The sequence below is a fragment of the Pan troglodytes genome, chromosome 3 (genome assembly GCF_028858775.2).
Source record: "Pan troglodytes isolate AG18354 chromosome 3, NHGRI_mPanTro3-v2.0_pri, whole genome shotgun sequence".
In the NCBI taxonomy this organism is placed as follows: domain Eukaryota; kingdom Metazoa; phylum Chordata; class Mammalia; order Primates; family Hominidae; genus Pan; species Pan troglodytes.
This window is the reverse complement of record NC_072401.2, coordinates 2095429-2113903: the sequence shown is the minus strand read 5'-3', so window position 1 is coordinate 2113903 and position 18475 is coordinate 2095429. Positions and strand designations below refer to the sequence as shown.

The following is an 18475-nucleotide window of genomic DNA, read 5'->3' as shown; positions in this document are numbered from 1 at the left end:
GATCATGCTACTGCACTCCAGCCTGGGCGACAGAGCAAGACTCCGTCTCGGAAAAAAAACAAACCAAACTGGTACTTTAAGACAGGGTCTTGATCTGGCTGAGATCCAGGCTGAGGCATCTCTAGTTTTGTCCCTTTCTTCATGCCTAGTAGTATTTGCTCATTCTCTCCTTTTCTCAATGAAGCTAAAAAACGGTTGCCAATTATTTAGTCTAGCAAAAACTTGTAGGTCCTTCTCTGCTATGGCCTTATCAGTTTTCTTTTTCTTTTCTTTTTTTTTTGAGACAGAGTCTTGCTCTGTTGCTCAGGTGGAGTGCGGTGGCGCCATCTCGGCTCACTGCAACCTCCGCCTCCTGGGTTCAAGCGATTCTCCCGCCTCAGCCTCCCAAGTAGCTAGGATTACAGGCATGTGCCAACACACCCAGCTAATTTTTGTATTTTTAGTAGAGATGAGGTTTCACCATATTGGCCAGGCTGATCTCAAACTCTTGATCTCAGGTGATTCGCCCTCCTCAGCCTCCCAAAGTGCTAGGATTACGGGCGTGAGCCACCGCACCTAGCCTTGTCAGTTTTCATTTCTGCCTTTTTTTTCTTTCCTTCAGATAGGGTCTCGCTGTCGCCCAGACTGGAGTGCAGTAGTGCAATCATGGCTCACTGCAGCCTTGACCTCCTGGCTCAAGCGAGCCTCCCATCTCAGCTTCCTGAGCAGCTGGGACTATAGGTGTACGCCACCATGCCCAGGTAATTAAAAAAAAGTTTTTTTTTGGTAGAGATGAGGTCTTGCCATGTTGCCCAGGTTAGTCTCAAACTACAGGGCTCAAACAATCCTGCCTCGGCCCCGCAAAATGCTGAGATTACAAGTGTGGGCCCCTGTGCCTGGCCAAAAGCCAATACTTTGAAACATCATCTGATAAGGGACTTAACTTTGTATTTTTTCCTTTCCCTCACTTCTTGAATAAAAGGGATTTACCTCTTAAAACTCAGTAATAAAAACATAAGTGGCTCAATGGACAAGGGATCTCGACAGACACTTTCCCAAAGAAGATATCCAACGAGCACACAAAAAGACGCTCGTTCATGAGCCACCTGGGAACTGCAAATCAAAACCGCAACCAGATCCGCTTCCCACCCACTGGAAGTCTAGGATCAACAAGACAGACAAGCAGCGCTGGCGAGGATGTGGAGAAACTGGAGCTCTCTTATAACTGCCAGTGGGAATGTGAAACACTGCAGCCACTCTGGAAGGCCACCTGGTAGCTAAAAGGTGAGCAGAGTTACTGTGACCAGCGACTCCACTCCTAGCTATGTATCCAGGAGAAATGGAAGAATACATCCACATAGAACTTACACCTCAACATTCGAGGCAGCACTACTCCTGACAGCTAAAAAGCAGAAACCAGCAAATCCATGAATGAATGGATAAGATGACGTGAAGCCAAGCTGCCACGGCAAGGACAGGAGCACCCACACCTGCTCCAGCACGGCCAGGACTCGGAAACACACCTCCCCGAGGGAGACGCCGGACACAGAAGGCCGCGCTGTGTGATTCCAGGGATCCTGCGTGAGGGTGACAGGCCCATCCCAGCTGAGCTGATATCCCCACATGGTGGCGGCCCACAACTATCCTGTCAGCGACAAACCCTACATGCCACTCGTGTCTGCTACGTGCCTGGGTTTTCAGTTCTCTAAATTGAGATCTTACACCCACCTGGCTGTGTGTCCTTTAAAACAACTCAGCCATCAGTTCCTACCAAATGCACTTTAATTTAAGGACCGTTCCACCTTCCAATCTTACAGACAAACCGTATTTAACTGCAGCCTCCAATCTTACGGACAAACCGTATTTATTTAACTGCAGCCTCCAATCTTACGGACAAACCGTATTTATTTAACTGTAGCCTCCAATCTTACGGACAAACCGTATTCAACTGCAGCCTCCAATCTCACGGACAAACCGTATTCAACTGCAGCCTCCAATCTTACGGACAAACCGTATTCAACTGCAGCCTCCAATGTCACGGACAAACCGTATTCAACTGCAGCCTCCAATGTCACGGACAAACCGTATTCAACTGCAGCCTCCAATCTCACGGACAAACCGTATTCAACTGCAGCCTCCAATCTCACGGACAAACCGTATTCAACTGCAGCCTCCAATCTCACGGACAAACCGTATTCAACTGCAGCCTCCAATCTTACGGACAAACCGTATTCAACTGCAGCCTCCAATCTTATGGACAAACCATGTTTAACTGCAGCCTCCAATCTTACGGACAAACCATATTCAACTGCAGCCTCCAATCTTACGGACAAACCGTATTCAACTGCAGCCTCCAATCTTATGGACAAACCATGTTTAACTGTAGCCTCCAATCTTATGGACAAACCGTATTTAACTGCAGCCTCCAGTCTTACGGACAAACCGTATTTAACTGCAGTCTGGTGTCTAAGGTTCAGGTTTCACATTTCATTATCAAGGGGTTCTGGGCCGGGCGCGGGGGCTCACGCGTGCAATCCCAGCACTTTGGGAGGCTGAGGCAGGTGGATCACTTGAGGTCAGGAGTTTGAGACCAGCCTGGCCAACATGGTCAAACCCCGTCGCCACTAAAAGTACAAAAATTAGCTGGACGTGGTGGTACATGCTTGTAATCCCAGCTACTCGGGAGGCTGAGCAGGAGAATCTCTTGAACCTGGGAAGTGGAGGTTGCATTGAACCCAGATTGTGCCACTGCATTCCAGGCTGGGTGACAGAGCGAGACTATCTCAGAAAAAAAAAAGAAGGTCGTTTCAAGCAGTATTTCTGATGATCGAGTATCCAGTTGTTGACTCTACACTTGTATCTCATTCACGCACTGCATTGTTCACCTCTCCTGCTCATTTTCCTGAGTCTACAGTTTCCATTTCTAGAAGTCTTTTATGTTAAAGGTATGAGCCCTGCTCTCCTAACACTGCCTAAGTTTTGACAAACCACAAGTTTGTGCATGAGTCATTCAAAGTCAAGGGACCCAACTGCCTGCAGAATGACCACCTGCCGATGACGCAGGTGTCTCGAGCTGCCCAAGTGCTCACGGGATCCCCTCCGGGCAGACTGTGTGTGACGTCTGTGCCAGCCAACGTACCCTCAGCGGGGTCTCTGAAGCTCTCCTCTTTCAGCTCCAAGGCAGGCTGCCCCTGCTGATGGGTGGGCACTGGCTCACTGACTGGACAGCTTGTGGGAAGCGAGGTGCTGGCAGAGTTCAAGGCTCTCTCCTGGAGGAAAGGGCAGAGTCACCCTGTGCAGTGCAGTCAAGGTACTTGGGGTGTGGCTTTGCCTCCCCACAACCTTGTTGAAGTAGACTTGGGGAAGAGGGAGCGGGACATCCCACCCCGTCAACCCAAGGCTGCTGGGGACTTCCACTGCCTGCTACTCTTCTACAAGACCAGGCCAGGAGCACAGGTACCCACACAAGCACCCCTTACCTTGCTCTCTGCTGTTGGGGTCTCGGCTGCCAACTGCACCACAGGCGTGTCCTCCGCTGAGGTTGAATGCAGCTGCCTGGGGAGACAGAGTCAGCAGAGGCCCATGCCCCCCACCCCATAACCCTGGCGTCCCCTGCTCCAGCACTGAGCTGCCATCGCCTTTCCCTGCACTGCTGTGCCGGCCACGTGAACATTCAGCTAGAGCGTGCCAGGCATGGGGCTGCCCCAAGCGACCTGGCCACAAAACTGCCTCACCAACCTCACCCAGCAGGAAAACACACGCCTTGCCTGCCAGCTCTGGGAGAAGCAGGCTGGGAGTTCTAAAGTCAGCACGATGCAGCCAAAGGGAATCACAAGGATGAGTACATCGCTTTTACTGTGAAACTGACAAAAGGCTTCAGATGTGGAGGCTGGGGCAGGTGTGGGCAGCAAGCCACCCAGGTGCCAAGGCAAGACACCCAGGGCACAAGCTGTTCCAGTATCATAAATATACAGAATAAGAATAGTTATACTAGAAATAGATTATAGATATGATTATATATGAATATCGTTAATCATTAGTTTGTAGCTTTACTCTTTATTCTAATATTATAATAATCTTTGTTCTACAATTATAACCTAGGAAACGCCGGGTGCGGTGGCTCACGCATGTAATCCCAGCACTTTGGGAGGCCGAGGCGGTCGGATCACGAGGTCATATCTAGACCATCCTGGCTAACACGGTGAAACCCGTCTCTACTAAAAAATACAAAAAAATTAGCCGGGCATGGTGGCGGGTGCCTGCAGTCCCAGCTACTCGGGAGGCTGAGGCAGGAGAATGGTGTGAACCTGGGAGGCAGAACTCGCAGTGAGGCGAGATCACGCCACTGCGCTCCAGCCTGGGTGACAGAGCGAGACTCTGTCTCAAAAAACAAACAAACAAACAAACAAACAAACAAACAACCCTAGGAAAAACCAGGCCATATAGAGATAGGAGGTGAAGGCACACAGTGAGAAAGTGACCGGAAGAGGTGTGTGAGCCCTCTGTCACGCCCGGACAGGGCCACTAGAGGGCTCCCTGGTCTAGTGGTAACACCAGCGCTTGGGAAGGCACCCATTACCTAGCTTGGTCTAGCGGTAGCACCAGTGCCTGGGAAGGCACCCGTTAATTAGACTGGGAAAGGGAGTCTCCCTTTCCCTGGGGGAGTTAGAGAAGACTCTGCTCCACCATCTCTTGTGGAATCAGTCAGGCCCGCCCGCAGCCATCCAGAGGCCTGTGTCCCTGTGATGCTGTGCTTCAACAGTCACGCTCCTGGTCCACTTTCATGTTCCGCTCTGTACACCTGGCTCTGTCTTCTAGATAGCAGTAGCAGAATTAGTGAAAGTGCTAAAGTCTTTGAAATACATAGAAAAAATAATGGCATCAGCTGTCCTCTCTCCGCCTCGGCTGCCAAACAGGGAAGGGCCCAGTGGACACGTGACTTGCGTGACCTTACCTATCATTGGAGATGGCTCACATTCCTTAACCTGTCCCCTTGCCTTGTATCCAATAAGTAACAGCGCAACCAGGCATTCGGGGCCATTACCGATCTCTGTGCCTTGGTGGTAGTGGTCCCCCGGGCCCAGCTGTCTTTTCTTCTATCTTTTTCTTGTGTCTTTATTTGTACAATCTCTTGTCTATGCACACGAGGAGAAAAAACCCACAGACCCAGTAGGGCTGGACCCTACAGGCAGGACAATCTCCCACTGAGCAACTCTAGGGGATGTAGCCTAAGACCATTCAGCCAGGAGGCAGCAGACCCACGGCCAAGACCCCAGCAAGCAGCGGACGCCACCCAGGCAGTAACAGGCTTTGCCTGGCTTTTGGAGTTACACACCCAAGTCAAGTTCACCTGAGGAGGAACATGACTGGGGGACAGGGTCCTGCCCAGGGTTGGTTGCATTTGGCTTCTGGCCTGAGCCCGCCCTTATTGGATCCCTCCTTAGGCCAGGAGCACTAGAGATGCGTGGCAGCCAAGGCAAGGCCAAGCACCCTCAGCTGGGAGCCACCTGAGCCCTGTTTTTACCCAGAGGCCCCTCCTCAGGCGGAACCTACCCGGCCTCAAAGGAGTATCTGATGACACTTCTGGCCTCGGGTCCTGGACCACATACACTGCAGGGCAGCTGCCCCACGCCACGCTCCCCACCCCATCCTCACACTTACTGGCTCAGACAGGGACCTGGCTCCTCCGTGGCAGGCCCAGCACTCAGCTGTTCAGCCGCTGGCTGGCCCAGCCTGGTCTCAGGGCTTTCTGGGGGCTGGGCCTCACTGCAACCAGACTTGGTGTCACCTCCGAACGGGCTGAAGTTTGGGTCATCCATTTTGTCCCAGTCGAGGTGGTAAGAGCCCCGAGAAGCCGGCATGGGGGGGTCCTCTCCCGCTCCGCTCCTACTGTCATCCTCCTCCACCTCCTGCGGGGCCTTTTGCTGCCTCGCTGCTGCTTTCCTCAAGGGAGGCTTGAGGCCGGACCTCTCTCCCAGTCTCCTTGGTGGGGGTGCCCTTTTGCTGGTGGCGCCATCAGATACATCAAATTCTAGTTTTACGGGTCCGCTCCTCGAGGAGCTGGCCATTTGGCCTGCGGCCACTTCTTCCTGAGGACTCAGGGTCATGGCCCTGCCAGCCACCAGGTGGTTGCTTGGGGCTGTGCTCTCAGGAGCAGAGGTGTGTGCACAGGTAAGGGTCTGAGTGCCATCTGCTGGCACGGGGGTGCCCACACCCGCAGGGCAGGCCAGGGCTTCGCCAGGCAGACCCTGCAGGGGTGCTCCTCCGCAGGCTTCCTTAGGAATTGCACCAGGAGGCGAAGTGGCCACTGCTGTGGGAGCACAGACCCCACCGTGCCGGCATTCTTCCTCGGCTCCGTGCGGAGTCTCCGCTTTGCATTCTTCCTCGGCTCCGTGCGGAGTCTCCGCTTTGTGCTGGGACTCTGTCCTGCAAGGGTCTTCTAGGGTCTCAGAGGTGGGTGTCACTCTTCTGTCTAAGGAATAGGAACTAAGGTTTTCCTCCACGGCTTGCTCAGGGCTGCCAGACACTTTTCCTGGAGACACCATTTGGTTCTCAGAACTTCCTGGGCTCTGGGAAGAGCTTGAGCAGTCCAGGTCAGCCAGGGCACCGGGGCCAGACTCGCTGGAGCTGCCACTCCCAAAGGCTGGGCTTGCATCCCCCAGGAGGTCGGTGTCAGCCTCCACTGGTTTCTGTAGAATTCCATGAGTAGTTTTGGCATCCACTTCCTTGATGAGCTGTTGGCTTTTAAAACAGACTTAGTCAACGTGAAGCAGTGAGTACCTGGTGAGGTTAGGGGCCTCAGCATTCATTCTCAACATAGGTTTAACTCTCTCACACCAGAAGCAGGGCTGAGTCACCCTGGGCACGGCTTCCCGTTCTCCACCCCCCACCTCAGTTCCTCAATGTGGTTCCTTCCTGTCCTCCCAGGGACCAGCTCCCGGTGGAACGGCTGGACACAACCACGCGACTTCCTCGCTGACCCCGCCCTCATGCTTCTTGGGGTTCCAAGTTACAGGGGTGCCTCTGGGCTGCTTGCCTGTTTAATTGTGCTCATCAAGCGCTTTGCCAGGTGCTGGACCCAGACTCCTCCAGCAGCCTCTGCCACCCAAACAGCACTCGTCATCATGCACAAGGTCTGCCCCCAGGCCCACAGCACGCACACAGCACAGGCTGCTGCCTGGGGGGTCAGATGTGGGACAGCACACCCAAATGCCTCAAGCTGATGCCAGAGAAAGAAGCCTGGAGGCATCTCTCCCACCTGGTAGACTGGGCTCCTCAATTTCCCACCACTTCCTTTATTTTTATGTTTTTTTTTTTGAGACAGATTTTTGCTCTGTTGCCAAGGCTGGAGTGTAATGGCATGATCTCGGCTCACTGCAACCTCCGCCTCTGGGGTTCAAGCGATTCTCCTGCCTCAGCCTCCCAAGTAGCTGGGATTACAGGTGCCCGCCACCATGTCTGGCTAATTTTGTTTTGTATTTTTAGTAGAGACAGGTTTTCACCATGTTGGTCAGCCTGGTCTCAAACTCCTGACCTTAGGTGATCCACCCGCCTCGGCCTCCCAGTGCTAGGATTACAGGCAGGAGCCACCGCACCCGGCATCCACCATTTCCTGTAAGAAATCCATTCGAGCACCTGCCCACCAGCATACAGTGACCCCACCCTACTCCCCGATAGACAAGGCTGGCTGCCACCCTCTCAGCTGTCCCCTGCCTATGCTCCAGGGCCTGGCCCCAGTCCTCTGTGTGGCCTCCAGCCTGCTGTGGGCCTGTAAGTCATATAATCATTATTTCTGCCTGTGTTTCTCCTAATCACTGAAGGGTGTGCACCACTTAATGACCCTGAATTCTAACATTAAGGGACCTGACAGCATTCCGATAACACTTTAACCTGCGTGAAAACATCAGCTACAAGCAAAACAAGAAAGCTCAGTCAACATTGTCCTCTGGCTTAAACCTCACCCGAGGACATGCCCACAGATCAGTGCTGGGGACTTGCAGGCCCCAGGACGGCCAGCAGGGGGCGTGGTAAACAAAGGTTTTCTGCACGAATCTGCTTTCCCCTTCAAGTCGGGGACTGGCAGTGCTGTGGCCAGGGACAGTCAAAGCCTTCACTGAAGGGCAGGGCTGAGGTGCAGGATGCCACCTGCAGGCACAGAAGGACCTGAGTGGCCTCTGCGACGCCTCCCTGGGATGCGGCCACGCTGGCCCAGCACCCGCCTGCTACAGTGGAGTGGCACAGGTGCAGAGAACACCTTCCCAGGGACCCACCTGTCTCTGGGGCACTTGCTGCTCACAATGTGGGACTGCACGGCGCAGGGCCCCTGACAGAAGAGGCGGCTGTTGGGATGGTTGGGGCTGGACTACAACACAGAGGGCACAAACACTGTTTCACCTGTTCCCCAGCCTTCAGGTCCCTGAGAAGACGCAGGGTCATGTGCCAGTGCCTCAGATAAGGGGCCCATGTCACCTGCCCTTCTCTTCCAACTCTTCTCTAAGTTTGAAGATGTCAAAACTGAGAAACTGAGGGTGAGGGACCTGTCAGACTGCTCACAACTCCTCTGCTGCCCAGCTGCCACCTTGGGGCGGCACTGCCCTCCCAGGCGGCCACTCAGCTGTCCTCTGAATGATACGTGGGCAGCTGCACGCAGCGGCTGCTCTTGGTCTCATCCCACTGACGTGGGAGCACCACAGTGACCACCACCTGGGCCTCAGCAGAGTTCCAGAAAGGAGATGACAGCCACGAGTCCAAGCCACAAGCTCAGAGTCACTCTGGCTGGAGCCCCTCAGGGCCAACCTCTCAAGCCCCTCCCAGCTCCTCTACACCCTCCGCCCTATGGAGGCTGCTGGGTGACCCTGGAGGCATAGGGGAGAGGCAGGGGATCTGTGGCTCTGGGACGGATCACACCCATGGCAGCTGGGAGGCGACTTCTCTGCTGCTGGGTCTCCCTTCCTTCTTGGGGTCGTTGTAAACCAATGTTTGATTCATTCTCACTTCGTTTGACCAAATTTCAAAAGGGGCAAAAAACAAAGTTGAAAAGTAGCAAGCAGACATGGGAAGAACTACAAATTCAGGCTGGAGGGGTAGAGGGGAGACGGACCCAGGGCCCAGAGAAGGATGTAGGAAATGCTGCCTGCACTTACTGGTGACATTTTATCTCAGGGGGTGAGAAGCATCAGTGGTATTCTGTTCCTTATGCTTTTCTCTGCACATCTAAAATCTGCTTAAAAGTTTTGGGCCAGCCGGGCGTGGTGGCTCATGCCTGTAATCCCAGCACTTTGGGAGGCCGAGGCCGGCAGATCACCTGAGGTCGGGAGTTCAAGACCAGCCTGACCAACATGGATAAACCCCATATTTACTAAAAATACATGAAATTAGCTGGGCGTGGTGGCGCATGCCTGTAATCCCAGCTACTCGGGAGGCTGAGGCAGGAGAATCGTTTGAACCTGGGAGGCGGAGGTTGTGGTGAGTTAAGATCGCACCATTGCACTCCAGCCTGAGCAACAAGAATGAAACTCCGTGTAAAAAAAAAAAAAAAAAAAAAAAAAAAAATTGGCCGGGCATGGTGGCTCACAGTTGTAGTCCCAGCTACTAAGGAGGCCAAGGTGGAGGACTGCTTGAGCCCAGGAGGTTGAGGCTGCAGTGAGCTGTGATGGCACCACGGCACTCCAGCCTGGGTGACAGAGCGAAACTCCGTCTCAAAACAACAGCAACAACAGTTACATCAGCAAAAAACCAACAGAAAATCATGCCTCTGGGGTCCCTTCCCACCCTGGATGCAGATGAGGTGTTCCTGGGTGCCCAGACAGATTAGTTCAGCCGCAAAGAGCTGCCTCCAGGATCCTCCCTTTCTAGGCAAAGACAGACACCGCCTCGCCATCCACTTGCAGTTAAGAATCAGGTCGGCTAAAAAATTAGCCGGGAGTGGTGGCGGTGGGCGCCTGTAGCCCCAGCTACTCGGGAGGCTGAGGCAGGAGAATGGCATGAACCTGGGAGGTGGAGTTTGCAGTGAGCCGAAATCGAGCCACTGCACTCCAGCCTGGGTGACAGAGCCAGACTCTGTCTCCAGAAAAAAAAAAAAACAAAAGTGAAGTATGAAGTTATCCAAGTATCTGATGATCGACTTTTCTGTTAGTGAACTGGCCATATGCTGCATACACTCAGTGCAGATTTCAGGAGAAATCCAGCCAAGGCCGGCCGGGCGTGGTGGCTCACACCTGTAATCCCAGCACTTTGTGAGGCCAAGGCGGGCGCATCATGAGGTCAGGAGGAGATCAAGACCATCCTGGCTAACACGGTGAAACCCTGTCTTTACTAAAAATACAAAAAAATTAGCCGGGCGTGGTGGCAGGCGCCTGTAGTCCCAGCTACTCGGAAGGCTGAGGCAGGAGAATGGCATGAACCTGGGGGGGCGGAGCTTGCAGTGAGCGGACATCGCGCCACTGCACTCCAGCCTGGGCAACAGAGCGAGACTCCATCTCAAACAAACAAACAAAAAATCCAGCCAAGGCCTGACAGAACAAGACAGCACTTTCCTGCAAGAGCCATCGGACAGAGAGGGTGAAGCTCCAGCATGTCCAGCAGCACCAACACTTACTTCTCTTTCTGTGTCCAGACCGGGTGTGAGTTTTCCAGTCCAAGGGTGTCATCCTGAGTGAAAGGAGCCTCAAGTTTGCTGGCCATGCTAGGACTTAGAATCCTGTGCGTCTGTGGATCCCGCAGAGGTGTCTGAAAAGTCACCTGTTGCGGAGTGAGGAGGAGAGCACCTATTCATTAGTTCAAGCTGTTACAGCCACACCAGCAGTGTCCTGCAGCTCAGAGGTCACCAAGAAAGCAGGCCCTAGGGCAACCTGGCCAGCCACACACTGTACAGGTCACACTTACCTTCATAGCTTTGGCCAGGTTCTTGGGTGGCACATTTTCTTTCTGTGACACATGAAGAACAGACGATCTTCCGGTAACTTCTGGTGGCGAAAACAGGAAGTCGCAATTTTCTGTATTTTTTTCATTGCTGACATTTTTGTCGTTTAAGACCTGCAGACTCATTCTGGAAAAGCAGAACATGTTTGTGTCAGTGTGAGGGCAACACTACCACATTGTCCAGACACAGACGTGACAGCTGCCGCAAGGGGCACGACCACTTCCCACACAGGTGTGCTCATTGCTCTGGAACTCACACCTCCCACACGTGTCTCTTGGCAGAGAAAGCCTCAGACTGAGTCCCCATCTTGCTTCAGAGACTCACTCTCCAGCCTGGCAGGGGGAGCCATGGGCAGCACTGCTGCTTCCTGGGACCAAGAGCTAAAGGGCCTTCAGGCTGAGATGGTGAGAAAGAAAACCCAAGCCCGCATAATCTCTACTGCTGTATTACTATATCAGGCAGAAGTCAAGAGACAGAAAAGCCCGGGCCAATAAGAAACCCAGATGAGCCAGAGGAAGCCCTGGTCTCCCCACAGGCCTCTGCGTGTGACGTGAGGCAGGACCGGGCAGTAGAGGGCAGAAAAGCAGGACAGCGGCTCTGGTCTGCTCTCTCCCACCGGGCTAGGCAGCGGGACAAGACCAGGCTGAGAGGGTGAAGGCCCAGAGGAGGAGCTGGGAGACGGTGCGCAAACAAGGGAAGTCCAGAGCTGAGCAACAGGTGCCAAGGAACTTCCACATCAGAGCCTCCAGTCAGTCCCAGGTTCCAGGGCCGCCCAGGTCCTCACGCCGGTCACCCACACACTTGCCACCCTTTCTGTCTACAGCGTTCCCAGTCTAGGGAATGACGTAGGCAAAAAGGCTGCCAGAGACAACCAAGTGTCGACCAGGGCAGGAACCCCACGGGCACCTGGTGGTGGAGGGGGACCTGGGGAGGCTTTGATTTGAAGAAGAGCAAAGTTGGGGAGTGTCCTGGAGAAGAGGGAGGGGGCAGCCCCGGCAGGTCGGTGCTGCAGCTTGAGAAGCCCACTGTGGTGCTGTGTGTGGGTGGGAGGTTAAGAGCAGGAGGGAAGCAGGGAAACCACAGGCTTCTGGAGCCCAAGGAGTAGATGCCAGACCAGACCCGGGCCTGGCCACTGGCACATATGGGACTTACGGACGACGCTTAGGTTTTCGCCCTGAATAACTGGGTACAGGGCAGGGGAAGGGGTGCTGGATCGCTGGGGGACCCGCAACCCTGGAACTCAGGGAGAAAGTGACTCGGAGGAAGCCTTCTGGCGGCCTGGAGGAGCTCGGGAGAGCAGCAGACCCAGCCTTAGTCAGGAGGGGCCTTTACTGACTATGGAGGCCCGGGAGGGGCTCTGGGCAGAGAAGGGACCGGCCCCAGGCTGGTGCTTTGGTGCTACTCTGGTGCACAAGAGGGATGCGGTGCGGGGGGAAAGTGGAGCGGCGCAGCAGGTGCGGGGAAGCGGTAGGGGCCCAGGTGTCCGCCGCAGGTGGCCTAGATGGAGTTGGCCCCAGGACGGAGGCCGGAAGGGACCAAAGAACAACAGGAGGGTCCGCGTGCTGGGAGCCAACAAAGAGTCAAGGTGGGCGACCGAGAGACAGGAGAGGGTCGAGGAGAGCAAAGCACCTCGGGGCGCCCGCTCCGCCGTCGGTCTTGGCCCAGCTCTAGCCACCCCTGGCCACCATCCAGGGGGCCCAGCCCGGCGGTCGGTCTAGGGCCGGGTCCCATGACAGGGCGCAGTACAGGCTCTGGCGGCGGCCCCAGGAGGAGCCGTGGGGGACGCTTCCCGGGGAAAGCGGCGGCCGGGGCGGGAGGGCGAGGGCCGAGGGCGGGGCGGGGCGGGACGGCCTCGCGCCCCCAGGACCCCAGCCTCCCCGCGCCGTGTAGCCGCTCTCCTACCTGCCCGCCCGCCCGTTGCCGGGCTCTGAGCCCGCGCCGCCGCCGCTAGGAAGGAGGGGTCCGCGTCTGCTCCACGCCGGGGGCCAAGCCTGGCTGCTACCGCCGCCGCGCTTCTAGCCCTTGATGGCCGCCGGCGCGCCGGAGTTTCAAACGCCGACGGTTGCCTTCGCGCGGCCAATCAGCGCGCGGCCGGGGGCAGGACCGCAGGAGCGCGGGCGTCCAATGGGAAGCTGTGCCTCGCCGGCTCCGCCCTCCCCCCCCCCCCCCCGGCTCGTGCGCCGACGGTTCCGTTTCCGGAGTGGAGGGCACGTCAGGGTGTCTGAAGCTGAGACCCCGGGCTCGCAGTCGCCCCATGAATTTCGAGTTCCGCAGCTGACGCTACTGGGCGGGGCTTCATGGCCAGGGCCTCGCTCAGGCCTAAGTTTCCCCACCTGTGCTCAATGCACAGGTGCGGTACCGCCTCCAGGGCCGGCCGTGAAGAGAGGCCGCACCCGCACGGGGACTGCATCTCCCAGAGCGCCCCGCGAGCGGCCGAGCGGCGGGACTCCATGTCCTAGAGTGCCCCACGGGCGGCCGGGCGGCGGGACTCCATGTCCTAGAGTGCCCCGCGGGCGGCCGGGCGGCGGGACTCCATGTCCTAGAGTGCCCCGCGGGCGGCCGGGCGGCGGCCGCCGCAACCGACAGGTCCGGGACTGGGCGCTGCGGCCTCGTCCGCGCGCCGGGGCGGGTGCGTCGCCCGACAGCTTCCCGGCGGCTGCGCGATGGACAGCCCCGAGGTGACCTTCACTCTCGCCTATCTGGTGTTCGCCGTGTGCTTCGTGTTCACGCCCAACGAGTTCCACGCGGCAGGGCTCACGGTGCAGAACCTGCTGTCGGGCTGGCTGGGCAGCGAGGACGCCGCCTTCGTGCCCTTCCACTTGCGCCGCACGGCCGCCACGCTGTTGTGCCACTCGCTGCTGCCGCTCGGTGAGGCTGCTCGGGCCGGCCAGCCGCATCCTCTCCAGGGCTTGCTGGGAGGTCAGGAGGAGGCCTCCGCCAGCTCCCCGATGCCCCGAAAGCGCCTGGGCGCAGCTGGGGAGAGGCGCCGGTCCTCATCCAGAGGGACCGCGGCGTGGGCTGAGCGCGCTTAGGGGCGCCGCCGGCGCTGACTTGCAGGTGACGGGAACCCAAGTTCAGAACCTTGGGCAGGGGATGCTCCGGCCCACCAAGTCCTGAACCGTCACGTGCCTGGGGGTTGCAAGGCCAAGCAGCCTTTGCTTGTCGTGGTTGGGGGCAGTGGCCAGGAGAAGGCAACTGTTGATTGAGTCCAACGGAAGGGGTCGGAGGGGCTGTGTGGAGGGTGGCACTGCACTAGGCCTTGAAGGTGGGTGTGGAGAGAACAGGCGGATTTGGAGGCAGTTCCAGTTTGGGGGCGCCACAGGGGCAGAGGCTGGGGAGGGCCTCTGTGCGGTGCAGATGGGACGCTCAGAGTTGTCCAGGGGGGTGCTGGGCTGGGCCCCAGGTGCTAGCTGGGGCTCTGGAAGGTCCCTCTCTCAGCTGATTGGATGACGGACGGGTGGGAGGTGGGGGGTGCAGTGGCTGGAGGGGGATTTCAAGGGGGTACCTCTGGAGGACACGGGGGCAGACGCAGCCCTGGGAGGACAGATGGCCAGTGGCTGGCCAGGTCTGCCACTCTGGGGATACAAGAGGGGTGACCCTCCACATCCTGGTTTGAGGATGCAGCTGCCTGGGCTCAGAAGAACTGGAGGCAGGTGTGGGGTGGAGGCGCCCAGGCCTGCCTCATGGAGAGGGTGGGCTGGGGGCCCACTTGAGAGATGGATGGGGCTGAGTGGGGCTGAGGCCCTGACCAGGCCACTTTCTAGGGCTACTGGGTGGGTTTCTGTAGCCCTTCCAGCTGCCCCCTACCCAGAGGCCTATGAGGGACCACAAGTGAATCGTGGCAGCCACACCTGGAGCAGACAGCACAGCTGGCCTCGCAGTCGGATGTCAAGCTCTTTTTATTTTTAACTTAGTTTGAAAGTTTTCAAGCTTTATTAGGTATTAGTTACCTGTTTTATTTTTATTTTTACTTTTTGAGATGGAGCCTCGCGGTGTCACCCAGGCTGGAGTGCAGTGGCATGATCTTGGCTCACTGCAACTTCGGCCTCCTGGGTTCATGCCATTCTCCTGCCTCAGCCTCCTGAGTAGCTGGGACTACAGGCACCCGCCACCACGCCCGGCTAATTTTTTATATTTTTTAGTGGAGATGGGGTTTCACCGTGTTAGCCAGGATGGTCTCGATCTGACCTCGTGATCCATCCGCCTCGGCTTCTCAAAGTGCTGGGATTACAGGTGTGAGCCACTGCACCCGGCCCCTAGTTACCTATTGTTATATGTCATGTTACCTTGAAATGCAGTGACTGGGCCAACTCCAAATGTGGACTATTACTTTTTGCCAACTGGAACCTGCTGGTGCAACTCCTCACCATCTCCATGGCTTATTTGGACCTTCAAATTGTCCCCGATCTGGCCAGCAGGGCCCTGAAGCCGGCTCCGTGTCCTCTGGACATGTCCCATCATTCTTTGAGACTTGCTTCCTTTCTCGCACATAACTTCTCAGCTCTGGGATGCGCCACATTTGATCAGCCTCCTCAGAGCGGGTGAGATTGAGAGACTGAGATCCTGTCCAGGCAGCTGCCCTGGCAGGCCAGGGGTCAGCTCTGCCTGAGGTGACACCTGATTGTGTTTATTTTTCCCTTTCTAGGCTTTTGTAGTTTTTTCAACACTTACGTATTGTGTGAAACTAAAGCAGCAAATTAAAAACTTTTTCCCCTAATATATCCTGCCTTTGCCACAGGCAGGGAGAGAGTGGCCGGCTGGGGAAGTGCAGAGTGGGTAAAGCCCAATTACCCTGGGAGCTGACCCTGGAACCCGGGCAGAGGGCCAGGTCCAGGGCTGTCGGGGGGTGGACAGCGGCCTGGCACTCACTTTCCCCTGAGGCTCACCCTGTCCTTTGCAGGCTACTATGTGGGCATGTGCCTTGCGGCTTCAGAAAAGCGGCTCCACGCCCTCAGCCAGGCCCCTGAGGCCTGGCGGCTCTTCCTGCTGCTGGCCGTGACCCTCCCCTCCATCGCCTGCATCCTGATCTACTACTGGTCCCGTGACCGGTGGGCCTGCCACCCACTGGCGCGCACCCTGGCCCTCTACGCCCTCCCACAGTCTGGCTGGCAGGCTGTTGCCTCCTCCGTCAACACTGAGTTCCGGCGGATTGACAAGTTTGCCACCGGTGCACCAGGTGCCCGTGTGATTGTGACAGACACGTGGGTGATGAAGGTAACCACCTACCGAGTGCACGTGGCCCAGCAGCAGGACGTGCACCTGACTGTGACGGAGTCTCGGCAGCATGAGCTCTCGCCAGACTCGAACTTGCCCGTGCAGCTCCTCACCATCCGTGTGGCCAGCACCAACCCTGCTGTGCAGGCCTTTGACATCTGGTAAGAGTGTGGTGCCTGCGGGGGTGCGGAGGGCACATGGCAGGCCAGAGCCAGGCTCTGGCGCCACGACCCCTGGGAGGTGCTGGGTGTAGCTGGTGTGGACTCCAACACTCCTGGGCTTGTGTGACACCAGGCAAGGTGTCCACAAGACACCAGTCACTGAGCCCTCCTGCATAGCCCTCCCTCGGGTCCCCCGGCACTCTTGGCCTCCCCTTCCACTCCCTGGAGCCACCTCCCCCAGATTCTTGGGGAGCACTCAGGACAGTGCAGCCCTCAGGCTGGACAGCTGCCTTGCTCCTAGGTCCGCCCCATGCCCAGGCTGGGCCGTCTGGCACTGGGTCCGTGGGCTCTGGCCTTAGGGCCATCTCTCCTGGTTGGTCCTGGTGCGACAGCTGCCCTGTCACTCCTTGGGGTGTGGCCTCCATCTTCCGCTCCCTTTGCCCTGCAGAGGGGCCCAGCAGCTCTCCTCCCTGCAGGCTGAACTCCACTGAGTACGGGGAGCTCTGCGAGAAGCTCCGGGCACCCATCCGCAGGGCAGCCCATGTGGTCATCCACCAGAGCCTGGGCGACCTGTTCCTGGAGACATTTGCCTCCCTGGTAGAGGTCAACCCGGCCTACTCAGTGCCCAGCAGCCAGGTGGGGGGCCTGGGCCAGGGCCGGGTGGATGGGTGGGTGCCCACGGGCGTCTGCCTGGGCTCCTGGTGACGCTCCACCTGCCCGCAGGAGCTGGAGGCCTGCATAGGCTGCATGCAGACACGTGCCAGCGTGAAGCTGGTGAAGACCTGCCAGGAGGCAGCCACAGGCGAGTGCCAGCAGTGTTACTGCCGCCCCATGTGGTGCCTCACCTGCATGGGCAAGTGGTTCGCCAGCCGCCAGGACCCCCTGCGCCCTGACACCTGGCTGGCCAGCCGCGTGCCCTGCCCCACCTGCCGCGCACGCTTCTGCATCCTGGATGTGTGCACCGTGCGCTGAGTGGGCTGGGGCCTTGAGGTGATTCTGTGTCTCCCCCCAAAGCCACAGGGCAGGGAAGGGGGTGGCTGGGCCTCCTGGCTGGCAAAGGGCTCTACTTAAAGCACATGATGTAGAGCAACTCGCCTCTGCCCTGGGTCTGCAGAAGGCTGAGGACTTTTGGTTAAAAGCAATCCTCATGAAAACACCCCACCCTGCTTGGCAGCCAGGGTACAAGTCCTGGGCACCTCCTCTTTGCCTCCCTCCTGCCCTCTTCCTGCTGGTGGGGGCAGATCCTGCACACACAGACACAGCGTCTGCCCCCGAGCCATTCCCTGGAGACCCTGGGTCTACCCCAGGTGGTCGTCATCTGGGCCATTTGCCTTACTTCTCTGGAGCATACCCACCCTCAGTTACGTGCCAGACCCGGACTGCATTCTCCTGCCCTGTCCTGGAGCTGGCCCCTGGCTGCCTGGAGGACCCTGGGTAGGTCCTGAGGGTGGGATGGAGAAGAGGGCACTGCTGTGGTGTGGGAGCAGTCCTGGGGCTTCCTGGTGGCTGTGACCAGTTGAGGGGCTGTTCCTGGGTGGGGTGGCAATGGGAGGACAGGTCAGAGCGCCCTCATTTGTGGGGCTGCCCCTCCGGGTTTCTCATCCTGTCCTTGGTGCCTTTTTCTGCCCAACAAGTCCAGGGAAGGCCGAGGTCTCAGACTCCTGGGTAGGGGTGGGGGTTTGAGTTGAGGACCAAAGTGCCATAGCGACATCCAGAACACAAGCCCACCAGGGGTCCAGCCCAGGCTACCCACTCCCCTAGGGTCTCCCAGGCTCAGAAGGGGATGCACGCCCCCTGTGGTCAAGCCTCTGGTGGGCGTCTTGCCCAGTTCCTGATGGTTCAAGGGGAGGGGGGATGTTGGCCAGGCCCCAGGGCACAGCCCTGACACAGTTGTGGCTACTGGAGGGGCCTTCATACCTGCGGCCCCAAAGCCCCTGGGCTTGGCTGTTTGAGGCAGAGGTGATGGACTCAGGGGGCCTGACACTTGGGATTTGGGAGGCTTCCTAGAGCGCTCAGCAGGTGAAGGCAGCAGGGGCCATGGCCGGGAGCCAGGCCTAGCTTTGACCTGAGTTTCAAGGGCTGCCAAAGAGGGGCAGTGGGTTGGGGTTGTTTTTACTACAAAATAAGTTACTTAGTTTTATAAAGACAAACCGATTGTAGCCAAATGACACCATATTTAATAAAATTTAGTCTGAAGTGA

At 57.3% G+C, this 18475-nt stretch overlaps 2 protein-coding genes across 6 annotated transcripts in view; one reads left to right on the top strand and one right to left on the bottom strand.

Moving 5' to 3' along the window:
• The window catches only part of TACC3 (transforming acidic coiled-coil containing protein 3), a 24274-nt gene extending 10778 nt beyond the window's left edge, over positions 1 to 13496 (bottom strand). The window contains exons 1-6 of one of the 4 annotated variants that reach the window (XM_016951122.3): positions 12803 to 13496; positions 10864 to 11026; positions 10577 to 10719; positions 5641 to 6720; positions 3459 to 3534; positions 3119 to 3248 (exon numbers count right to left, since the gene is read on the bottom strand). In XM_016951122.3, the coding sequence (XP_016806611.2) occupies positions 3119 to 3248; positions 3459 to 3534; positions 5641 to 6720; positions 10577 to 10719; positions 10864 to 11025 (1591 nt within the window). In that variant the 5' untranslated portion in view covers position 11026; positions 12803 to 13496. Of the gene's footprint in view, positions 1 to 3118; positions 3249 to 3458; positions 3535 to 5640; positions 6721 to 10576; positions 10720 to 10863; positions 11027 to 12529; positions 12771 to 12802 lie in introns of those variants that run through there. The other 3 variants (XM_016951120.4, XM_054683691.2, XM_016951121.4) reach the window with 3 other exon arrangements.
• On the top strand, positions 13120 to 18475 carry TMEM129 (transmembrane protein 129, E3 ubiquitin ligase). 2 transcript variants are annotated; one of them, XM_016951123.4, is made up of 4 exons: positions 13120 to 13768; positions 15801 to 16275; positions 16752 to 16911; positions 16999 to 18475. In XM_016951123.4, exons 1-4 carry the CDS (start codon positions 13564 to 13566, stop codon positions 17245 to 17247), a joined length of 1089 nt encoding a protein of 362 aa, XP_016806612.1. In that variant the 5' UTR covers positions 13120 to 13563; the 3' UTR covers positions 17248 to 18475. The 2 variants fall into 2 exon arrangements, with proteins under 2 accessions (XP_016806612.1, XP_016806613.1); XM_016951124.4 differs by lacking the exon at positions 16752 to 16911 and having other exon boundaries at positions 13485 to 13768.

What these genes read in the sequence shown, in the direction of transcription:
- TMEM129 (XM_016951123.4), top strand. Translation starts at nt 13,564, where the DNA reads ATGGACAGCCCCGAGGTGACCTTCACTCTCGCCTATCTGGTGTTCGCC. An exon ending in GTGCAGGCCTTTGACATCTG is followed by an intron (nt 16,276 to 16,751) that starts GTAAGAGTGTGG and finishes TCCTCCCTGCAG; the next exon opens with GCTGAACTCCACTGAGTACG. An exon ending in ACTCAGTGCCCAGCAGCCAG is followed by an intron (nt 16,912 to 16,998) that starts GTGGGGGGCCTG and finishes ACCTGCCCGCAG; the next exon opens with GAGCTGGAGGCCTGCATAGG.